This window comes from Lipotes vexillifer, unplaced genomic scaffold (genome assembly GCF_000442215.2).
Source record: "Lipotes vexillifer unplaced genomic scaffold, Lipotes_vexillifer_v1.1 scaffold98, whole genome shotgun sequence".
NCBI lineage: Eukaryota > Metazoa > Chordata > Mammalia > Artiodactyla > Lipotidae > Lipotes > Lipotes vexillifer.
In genome coordinates, this window is record NW_006799611.1 from 2,535,200 (window position 1) to 2,546,201 (window position 11,002).

General features: G+C 53.0%; 1 protein-coding gene and 1 non-coding gene across 2 annotated transcripts in view; both read right to left on the reverse strand.

Moving 5' to 3' along the window:
• ZER1 (zyg-11 related cell cycle regulator) overlaps positions 1 to 9,041 on the reverse strand; it is a 17,023-nt gene extending 7,982 nt beyond the window's left edge. The window contains exons 1-8 of the mRNA XM_007471790.1: positions 8,884 to 9,041; positions 7,433 to 7,583; positions 6,772 to 7,208; positions 6,283 to 6,459; positions 4,782 to 4,896; positions 4,488 to 4,634; positions 3,983 to 4,156; positions 212 to 427 (exon numbers count right to left, since the gene is read on the reverse strand). Coding sequence (XP_007471852.1) covers positions 212 to 427; positions 3,983 to 4,156; positions 4,488 to 4,634; positions 4,782 to 4,896; positions 6,283 to 6,459; positions 6,772 to 7,208; positions 7,433 to 7,583; positions 8,884 to 9,041 — 1,575 coding nt within the window. The remainder of the gene's footprint in view (positions 1 to 211; positions 428 to 3,982; positions 4,157 to 4,487; positions 4,635 to 4,781; positions 4,897 to 6,282; positions 6,460 to 6,771; positions 7,209 to 7,432; positions 7,584 to 8,883) is intronic.
• A 443-nt stretch (positions 9,042 to 9,484) lies between these two features.
• TRNAE-UUC (transfer RNA glutamic acid (anticodon UUC)) lies at positions 9,485 to 9,556 on the reverse strand. Its single transcript has one exon. It is a non-coding gene; the product is annotated as a tRNA-Glu (tRNA).
• Positions 9,557 to 11,002: the final 1,446 nt, after the last annotated feature.

An 11,002-nucleotide genomic window follows, 5' to 3' on the forward strand; every position in this document is an offset into this window, starting at 1 on the left:
GCGGGGGCTGTTCCACGTGGCACATGGGATCTTAGCTCCCCAGACCAGGGATCGAACCCGCAGCCCCTGTATTGGAAGCTCAGAGTCTTAACCACTGGACCGCCAGGGAAGTCCCAGGAAATTCTTCCTTTGGTCCGGCCTACATCCTCCCTTTGGCAGTGGGGCTGTGGAGGAGGGAGGGAGAGGCAGCCCCCACCGCGCGCGCACGCACCACAACAAAGCCCATCTTGCCCACGGCCTCCTTGTGGTCGTTGTCCACCTGGCAGACCAGGGCGTTGCACAGGTGCACGGCGATGCGCTGGATCGACTCGTCCTGCCGCGTGGGGTTGAGGATGCTGAGCAGGAGCTCGTTGACTCGGCGGTACTGGAACTCCAGCTCCTCAGGGATGCTGAAGTTGCAGAGGGTCAGGCAGCAGTTCCGCTGGACCTGGGCGGGGCCAGGAGACAAGCGGAGCACAGTCACGGTCAGCCTTGGGAGCTGGACTTGAGGGGCTCTCTAGAGGTGTGAGATCATCCAGAGCTGTGGTGCTCCACAAAGGCTGCCTGGAAGAGGAGACTACGAGGCTTTTTTTTTAAAAAACGTGAACTGTAATATACAGAAGAGTGCATAAAACACAAATGTATAGTTTTGCAAATAATTATAAAGCAAACAAGCTTTTCAACAACGATTTAAACACCATTTGGGTCAAGAAACAACATTGCCAGCACCCAGAAGCCCCCATATGTCCCTTCCTGGTCATAAGCCCCTCTCCCTACGAGAGAGCCCCATCCCTGCCTTTCACTTGAAAGATTCTCTAGCATCTTGTGGCTTTTTGTTCAACCACAGGTTTGCAAGATCAACCATCTTGTTATAAGTAGCTGAAATGCATTTTTTTTTTCATTTGCAGTATAGAATTCTAATTTATCTATGCAGTCCACTGCTAGCGCACATTCGGGTAGACTTCAGTGTTTGGCTACTTCAAACAATGTCCTGTACGTGCATCCTGGTGTCCATGTGTGTGGGCTCCTCTAGGGCACCCACGCGCGGGGTGGAGTTTCTAGGTCACAAGGTGTGCACGTCTTCAGCTTTACCAGGTAACACCAGACTGTTTCCAAGGTGGCTGTACCAGTTTATACTCCCACCAGAAGCACAGAAAAGTTCCAGTCGCTCCACATCCTCAATTACTCTTTGTGCTGTCCGTGGGTTTCTTTCTTTCTTTATTGTACAGTATTCTCAGTGCATTTCCCTCATAATTTCCTTCCATGCATTCTCATTAGATACTGGAAGTTCACCATGCTTCATTACTTATATAAACTAAAGGCTATCCTAATCCTCTAATTAACTTGTTAGCCCTTGTTAACTCTGTCCTTTCTCTCCCCCACAATATACATATATTTCGTAATTTGAGAAAAAAATTTATTTTAAATCATAAAAGCAATACTTACTATAAAAATTTCAAAAAATACTATCTGAGTAGAAAGTTATAAAGTCCCCCACTTAATTCTTCAGAAGTAATTGCCGTTAAAAGTTTGATGCAGGACTTCCCTGGTGGCGCAGTGGTTAAGGATCCGCCTGCCAATGTAGGGGACACGGGTTCGAGCCCTGGTCCAGAAGATCCCACATGCCACGGAGCAACTAAGCCCGTGCGCCACGACTACTGAGCCTGTGCTCTGGAGCCCGCAAGCCACAATTGCTGAGCCCACGTGCCACAACTACTGAAGCCTGCACACCTAGAACCCGTGTCCCACAGCAAGAGAAGTCACCGCAATGAGAAGCCCACGCACCACAACGAAGAGTAGCCCCCGCTCGCCGCAACTAGAGAAAGCCTGCACACAGCAACGAAGACCCAACGCAGCCAAAAATATTAAAAGAGAAAAAAGTTTGATGCACAACCTTCTAGATTTTTCTACCATGGAAATACAAATGTATACTTGGGGGAGGGGAGAGGCGAAAGAAAGTTTTATCCATATTGGTCCAAAACTTCTCTTCACTTATCAACATGCAGGGCCATCCATCTTTCCATGTTAGGATGTACAGATTTACCATCATATCCCATGATGTGGGCAGATCTTACATTAATCTTTCAGGTCCAGGCCCCTACTGCTAAAACATTTTGGTTGCCTCTGACTTCTTATTTAATCAAAAAGGGAGGATGTACGTGTATCTTTTTCCTCTAAGAACATTTCTAACTGTGGAATTTACGCCAAAAGATAAATGCATTCACAGTTTTGGCAGGTTCCGCAAGTTGCCCTGTGAAGAGGTTGTTCAGGTCACACCTCACCAGTGGGAAAGTGCGAGTGTGTTCTTCCCCTGACCTTTGTCAACGGACATCATCAATCTCTCGAGTCAAAAAGTGATTATCGGGCTTCCCTGGTGGCACAGTGGTTGAGAATCTGCCTGCCAATGCAGGGGACATGGGTTCGGGCCCTGGTCTGGGAGGATCCCACATGCTGCGGAGCAACTAGGCCCATGAGCCACAACTACTGAGCCTGCGTGTCTGGAGCTTGTGCTCCGCAACAAGAGAGGCCACGACAGTGAGAGGCCCGCGCACCGCGATGAAGAGTGGCCCCCGCTTGCCACAACTAGAGAAAGCCCTCGCACAGAAACGAAGACCCAACACAGCCAAAAATAAATAAATAAATAATAAATAAATAAATAAATAAAATTTTAAAAAGTGATTATCTTGTTACTTGAATTTCTATTTCTTTGAAAGAGTTTATGAATTTGCAAGTCTTCAACTAGCATTCTTTTCTCGTTAAAAAAAAAAAAGACAAGCCTTTTACCTGATTATAAAATCAATCTCAATGCAGGAAGAACTGTTGCTCTAAAGTCTGGAGTTGGCAGGCAGTGGGAAATGGGGCCTTGTCATCCCTGCAGAGGCTATATCCCCACCAGAGCCTTTCTGGAGGACAATGCAAGAACACGTACCAAATGCTTTAAAAATACACAAACCCACTGCTCCAGCCATTCTCCTTTTAGACGTGTCTCATGAGGAGCATCAATTACTTGTACTCAGCAAAGCCTTATTTGAAATAGCAAAACATGAAAAGCAACCTAAATGTTCAACCGTGGGGCTGACTCAGTAAGTGCAGCCCGTGTATTCGGGGGAGCCCCATCCTGCTACCCCTCGGGGATGGGGCTTGACCACTGCCTCTGAGCCCCAGCACAGAGTCAGCACCAGGGCAGCCTCTCCTTGAATGAGAACACTTCACACTATGCTGACACCAACAATTATGAAGCCGACTTGTTCACACCAGCTGCCCCGGGGGGAAGAGAGCTGGGATTGGAACTTTCACTTCCTAGTTAGTGCATTTTCTATTACTTGAATTTGTTTTCTAAGCATTAGGTATCTCACTTTTGTAATCAGAAAAGAAACAATGCTTTTAAAATTTTGTTGTAAAATGTTTTGTTGATATGGGAGATGTTCACATTTACAAGACGCTGTTGAAATGAAAATCCAGGTTATACAACAGTACACACAGAATGGTCCCATTTACTAAATAAATATGCACAGACTAAAAGCCAGAACAATAGATATCCATTGTTAATCTTGGCTCTCTGTGTGCTGGGATTACGGGTGGTTTTTATTTTTCTTTTATACCTGTAATTTTTCTCCAGTAAAAATTTTGATTACTTTTATAATAAAAGCAGTTACTGAAAAAAATACCCACCTCAGCAGAGTGTCACTGGGCAGGCTAAGGAGTAACTACGAGCAAAGGCCCAGAGTCAGGAGGACAGGACCCCTGGGGGAGGGTGGCAGTGGACGACGGACTGGCCGGGTGGGGCCAGGTCCCAGGGCCCTGAATGCCAGGTCCCAGAGTCTGGCAGTGATGCCGCAGGAAAGCGGGGTTGTGGGGGGGAGCGGTACAGAGCCAGGAGAGAAAGGGTGAGAGCAAGCATGGCACCGGGAGGGCTCTGCGAGCCTGCTGGCAAGGCTGGGACACACAGGGTGAGCAGGAAGTGGGGTGTCTGGGTCAGAGCAGGCAGCGGGTAGGGGCTCACCGTCACCTCCTGGTAGGATTCCATGCCATTCAGCACCACCTGGATGACCTGCCGGCGCAGCTTGATGCTCTGCTCTGAGCGATACTCGGAATTGGTCAGGTAGAAGAGGGCAGCGCTGCCTGTCACTTGAATGTTCTTGTCATACTTGTGGCACTTGAGGGCCATGATGACCAGCTGTATGAAGACAGAGTACGGACCGGGGTTGGCCAGGCCTGTCCAAGTTGTGCGGGGACAGGCCTGGGGCTGTGAGAGGGGCTTGGACGGTCCTCTGGGGCAGGGCTCAGCCTGATCCTGCTGCCTGAGGGCAGAAGCAGGGGTTGGGGAGCAGAAACTGGGGCAGGTCACGGTCTTGGGACGAGGCCAGTGCTGGGGCAAGTTAGGCATCACGAGGCGGGGCTGGGGTTTGGGAGGCGGAACGGCCGGTGTCCTGGGGAAGAGGAGGGGTGTAGAGGAGGGAGTGGTGGGAATGGACCGGAGCCCGAGGGCCCCCAGGGTCGGTTCTGACCTTCAGGGCCCGCAGAAGCTGGTTGCAGCGTTCAATGCGTGCGATGTCGAAAAGCAGGTTGATGGCCCGTGAGGTGATCTCCGGCCTGTGCTCCGTGTAGGCCTCAATGGCATTCAGCACCTGTTCCTCATTTTTGTCACCACTCACCTGGAGATGGAGCATGATCAGAACATCCCAGAAGAGGCCAAGCGCTGGGATGCCCGATCCCAGCGCCGCCATCTCTAGGCCCAGGGCAGACCCCTCCTTCCCTTCTCCCGGGGCACCCTGGTCCTCCCCTCCCCCTCCCCCTCTCACTTTGTAGGCCGGAATGTGCGTGAGGCGGCACAGGGAGGTCTCGAAGAGCCCAAGGAACTGCAGCGGCCTCTTCAGAGCCCGGAACGGCATGATGCTGCTCTTGGAAGGCTCGATGCTGAGGGAAGAGGGTGTTGGTGTGAGTGGCCTGGGGCCTGGGGCTGCCCTGGGTCAGCACAAACAAGGGCCTCTCCCTGGCAGGTGGCGAGGCGTTTCCTTGGGGCCTCTGCTAGGCCCTCCGGCCTTGTCTATTTTGTTTTTGATTTTTTTTTTTGGCTGTGTTGGGTCTTTGTTGCTGAGCACAGGCTTTCTTCAGTTGTGGCGAGCAGGGGTTACTCACTGGGGTAGCTTCTCCTGGTGCACGGGCTTCTCACTGGGGTGGCTTCTCCTGGTGCGGAGCATGGGCTCCAGGCATGTGGGCTTCAGTAGTTGTGGCACGCAGGCTCAGTAGTTGCGGCACGCAGGCTCAGTAGTTGCGGCACGCGGGCTCAGTAGTTACGGCACGCGGGCTCAGTAGTTGCGGCACGCGGGCTCAGTAGTTGTGACACGCAGGCTCAGTAGTTGCGGCACACGGGCTCAGTAGTTGTGGCACACGGGCTCAGTAGTTGCGGCATGCAGGCTCAGTTGTTGTGGCACGCGGGCTCTAGAGCACAGGCCCAGCAGTTGTGGCGCACGGGCTTAGTTGCTCCGCAGCACATGGGGTCTTCACGGACCAGGGCTCGAACCCGTATCCCCTGCATTTGCAGGAGGATTCTTATCCACTGTGCCACCAGGGAGGCAGAGAAGTCCCTTTTTTTTTTTTTAAAGGCAGGGGACGGACACAGACCCCACCTCTTGATGGGAGGGTGACAAGGTCACACTGTAGAGAACATGTGGGATAGGAGATACTGTTGCAGCCATCTTTGGAGAATCCTATCTGCCATTCTAGTGAGGATGTGTCACCTTTAGGTTCCCCCAACAGTCATGAAGGGACATGCCCATCAACCAAACCCCACTCCATTCCGGTCGGGGAGAGGGTTTACGGCCAGTGACAGCTGGATGGGTTTGAATCAGCTCTCTCCTCCAAACAATGAACCTGGGGACCAGCCTGTCTGCCGCAACACCTAAAGAGTGGCGGGTATGCTGGCCTTACCTTAATACCACCACACCAGCTCCGGCCCGTCTGAGCGCCGTAATCTCCCAGTCACTCCCCGTGCAGTACCTCTAGCCTTTGCACATGCTGTTTCCTCTTCTAGAACACCCTTCCTCTGGCAAACTCAGAATGAGCTTTCTGCACAGCCTGGGTGCCATTCCTCCTCCTCCCTCCTTCCTGACCCTCAAGGCAACCCCAGGGCCCTGTGCAGCCCTAATAATGACCCGTCTGTCCCCACTAGCTCACACAGACTCGGGAGGGTCTGATTTGTTTCTTTCTGTCCAGCATCCAGGACAGCACTTGACAGAGGGGCACTTGGTCAATGCCTGCTGAATGATACCCTTCCAGCAAACTTGGCAGGTGGGTACCCACCTGGTCTGTCCTGCATCCTCATCCATCTTAGAGATGCTGCAGTTCTCCAGGATCATGTGGCCAGAGATGTCCAGGGACATCAGGTTCCCCAGCTTCTGCACAAAGAGGCTCAGCACCTTGCGAGTCAGCTTGAACTTGTAGTAGCTGGAGAGGCGGTCTCGGGAGATGTCCAGGTGTCTGGAGATTGGAGTTGGGGGCACAGGTCAGGAGCTGGACACAGACTGGGGCTGCCTCGTAGACCCCTACTGTTTCAGTCCTTGGCAGGGGAGGGCCCATCCCTGTTACAACCACTCCAGGGCATTCCGGGAAAAAACGTGCTGGGACCCAGGTGCCCTTCACAGCCCCGGTCAGACCAAAACAGTGGGTGTAAGGAATGGGACTGTCTCTTCTATCCCCACCTTCTGCCTGGCCGGGGCTTCAGGAATCTTCTGGGGCTGACAATCTGCACCTCCCCACCACCATCCCGCGAGCCCTGGGCTCACAGCTCACCGCAGTTTGTGCAACTGGACAATGACACGGATGTGGTCGTCCGACAGGTCCATGTTGTAGAGCACAAGGGACACCAGGCTGTCTTTCCACTGGGTTAGGAAGGCCGCGTCGCTCGTCTGGATGCCCGAGAGGTCCAAGGCGGCCAGCGAGTTGAGCGGCCGCAGCAGGGCCTCCACGGGGACCCCATCGATCATGCGGCCCAGGTTGAGGAAGCGCAGGCGGCTAAAGCCCTCGAAGCTGAAGTCCTTGACCAGCACCTGACAGGTGGGGTTGACGAGGCACGCGTCTTCACAGCCCCCCGGGTTCTCCTCCTCGTAGAAGATGTTCGCGCAGCCGAACAGGCTCAGGGACACCAGCGTGCGGCTGAAGCTCCTCAGCGTCTGCAGGCTCTTGGCGGACAGCTTCTCGCAGTTGGTCAGGTACAGCTCCACCAGGTCCTGGCGGCGGGCACAGCCCCGTTATCACCTCTGCACCCACACCCCAGCCTAGGTCCGGCCCTGGGCCACACGTGGGGCTTGGGGAGGGGTCTGCACGAGGGGGAGCGCCCTGGAGGCGCCTCAGGATTCCTGGGCCGGAGGTGACCGGTCCTGCCCCAACTCCGCCTGACCGTCTCAGGGTGGCCTCCCCTGGCCACCCCCGGTGCCTGGTGACCAGGTCTCACCTGCTTGCGAATGGCTTCCAGGTCCTGGTCCTGCACCAGGTCCTCGCGGAGGTGGATTCGGGTGAGGCGGGTGCTGCGGGGGTCCGAGAAGAGGCTGAAGAAACTCTCCTGCGGCTCAAAGTTGCAGGCGGCATTGACCAGCTCCACATACCTGGGAGGGAAGGAGGCCTGGCTCAGGGGAGGGACCCGCATGCTCCCTTCAAGGCCCAGCACAGGCCCTCCCCTTCCTCAAGCCTTCCCTGACCACCCCGGCAGCAACCTCCATCTCCTCCCCGCCTCTTCCTCACAGCACCTGGTTGGATCCTGACTACCCTACAGATGAGACTAAGGGTGGCCCCAGCAACCAGGAGTCTAAAGGTAGACCAGCTGGTGATAAAGGGGCCTCTATCAATGGCAAATCCCAAGCTCTTCCCCGCCAAACTGTAGACGCTTCTATAACAAACATACACGTCCACACTCCCCATCTTCTTTAAGCCAGCTTCTGACTCTTTGATCAGCCCTTCCCAGAACCCTGTCCAACGGGAAGACTGAGCCGAGGGGTTTGGAGTTCCCAGCTGGGTACAGAGCAAGCACTCGGTAAAACTGTTGAGACACCAGCAGATGCTGGTCTGGTGGAAAAGGCTGTGGAGTCATAACACCACCCTGGCTTGGCTGTTCACTACCTGGGCAACTTCACACGAGTAACTGCAATTCCCCAGACCTCAGTTCCTTCATCTGTAAAATGGACACAACTCTGCTCTGCAGTGTCCAATATAGTGCCTGACCCACATTAGATGCTCAGAACATTTTTGCAAGTTGGGCTCTCAGGTCACACACAGGTTCCCACTTTTATATGCAACTGTCTGGTCTAACAATTTCCCTCTGGGCACCTGGACCGAACCCCCAGCAGTCAGGTCCGTATATCATCCTTCTAGGAGCCTCTATTAGTGGGGAGTCCCTTGGAGAAGCCACATAGAGATTTTCTGAATGATCTGATCCCTGCTCAGGGGTCCATTATTCTGGCACTGGTGCATAAATATGTATGTATTCAGGTTCACACACAGACACGTGTTCACAGGCACAGGTGCATCGTGTGTGTGTGCACACACGTGTGCACACACACACAAATACACACACAGGACAGCATATAACTCCTTCATTTATATTATAGGAGAGGTTTCTACACCCTCTCATAGGTGTAATGCATACCTGCAGTTTTACACTCAAACCTACCCTGTGCTGCAGAAGCCCACGTGTGTGCAAACACATTCCTTCACGTGCGCCCCCCTCCACATACATACCAACATGCACAATTACAACTTTATGGTTATGGAGGGGTCAGTGTTCTCTTGCACCCATGGATACCCACGTATGTGCATATCCCCACGGGGGGGCACGCACAATGCTCCCAATCTCTCCGCACACACTCATGCTGAGGCTCAGGCCCCTGCCCCAGCCCCACGCCTGCTCACTCATTGACGAGCCGGTCACAGATCTCGCTGGGCAGGAAGATGTCTGGATGGAGCCGCAGAGTCTCCTTGTCCAGCAGGTAGCCCAAGGTGCTATCCAGGTTGCGCAGGCAGAAGTCAGTGCAGAGGGCCATCAGGGACTCAGGGGTGTCTGACGCCATGCTGGGAGCAGACAGGTAGGCCACTCCGGGACAGGGGCCCCCAGGGGCAATGGTGACTCCCTGACACTCACAGGATCATTAGCTGAGCCACGGCCTGGGGAACGGGAAAGAAGCTAAGTGAGCCATGCATAAGGGCCAGAACTACCAGCCGCCCTACGTCCACTCTCTAGTAGAAAAACTGAGGTCCCTGGATGGCACATACAAGCTAGCAGCTTAGCAAGGTCAGGGCCCGGGACTCCTGATTCCTCCCTTCCCTGCCCTGCTGTGCTACCACCTACGTGTGATTTGACCTGCAAAGAACAGGGGGTGTTGTCTGAGCATTTCCATGACCTCCCAATGTCTGTGGGCAGCTGTGTGTGTTGGGGACCCAGTGCTTGGGTGGGGATTACTGGGGATTTTTTTTGTTTCTTTTTGGCCGCACCACACGGCTTGTGGGATATTAGTTCCCTGACCAGGGATTGAACCCGGACCACGGCAGTGAAAGCGCCGAGTCCCAACCACTGGACCATCAGGGAAGTCCCTACAGGGTCTTTCGTTAACAGCTAAATTGTGGTGTCCGTTGCTGTGTGTGTGTGTGTGTGTGTGTGTGTGTGTGTGTGTGTGTGTATAAAACTGTCACTGTTTGAACGCTTAGTATGTGCCAGGGCTTTAAAGACACGTCATCAGTGAATCTCATTGTATATGATTAAGAATGATGGCTCCTCACGACAGCAATGAAAATATACTTCCACATAAAAGTTGTACATAGTGGTATTATCCATAATAGTCAAAATGGAAACAATTCAAATGCCCATCTACTGATAAACGGATAGACAAAAACATGGTATGGCCGTGTAATGGAACCTTATTTAGCAATAACAGGAACAAAGTACTAACACACGCTACAACACTACACCTTAAAAACGTTATGCTAGGGCTTCCCTGGTGGCGCAGTGGTTGAGAGTCCGCCTGCCCATGCAGGGGACGTGGGTTCGTGCCCTGGTCCGGGAAGATCCCACATGCCGCGGAGCGGCTGGGCCCGTGGGCCATGGCCGCTGAGCCTGCGCGTCCGGAGCCTGCGCTCCACAACGGAAGAGGCCACAGCAGTGAGAGGCCCGCACCGCAAAAAAAAAAAGAAAAACGTTATGCTAAGTGAAAGAAAGCAGTCACAAAAGGCCACATATTTTATGATTCCATTTGTATGAAATGTTTAGCCAGAACAGTAAACCTACAGAGACAGAAGTAGATTAGTGGTTGCCTGGGGCTAAGAGGTTGTGGGGGGGCGGGGATGGGGAGTGACTGCTAATGGCTGTGGGTTTCTTTTGGGGGGGAAGAAAATGTTCTAAAATTGACTATGGTGATGGTTGCACAACTCTGTGAATATCCCCGAAACCCACTGAATTGTCTACTTTAAATAGATGAACTGTATGGCATAGGAATTACAGCTCAATAAAACTGTTATTAAAAAAGTAAGGTCTTGGGCCTCCCTGGTGGCGCAGTGGTTAAGAATCCGCCTGCCAATGCAAGGGACATGGGTTCGAGCCCTGGCCTGGGAAGATCCCACATGCCACGGAGCAACTAAGCCCGTGCGCTACAACTACTGAGCCTGAGCTCTAGAGCCCGCATGCCACAACTACTGAAGCCTGCACGCCTAGAGCCCATGCTCCACAATGAAAAGTCACGACAATGAGAAGCCCGCGCACCACAACGAAGAGTAGCCCCCACTCACCACAGCTAAAGAAAGCTTATACACAGCAACGAAGACCCAACACAGCCAAAAATAAATAAATAAATAAATTTATTTATTAAAAAAAAAAAAGTAAGGTCTTGGGACTTCCCTGGTGGTCCAGTGGTTAAGACTCCATGCTCCCAATGCTGGGGGCCCGGGTTCGATCCCTGGTCAGGGAACTAGATCCCGCATGCTGCAACTAAAGATCCCGCATGAGGCAACGAAGACCCCGTGTGTTGCAAATCAGATCCAG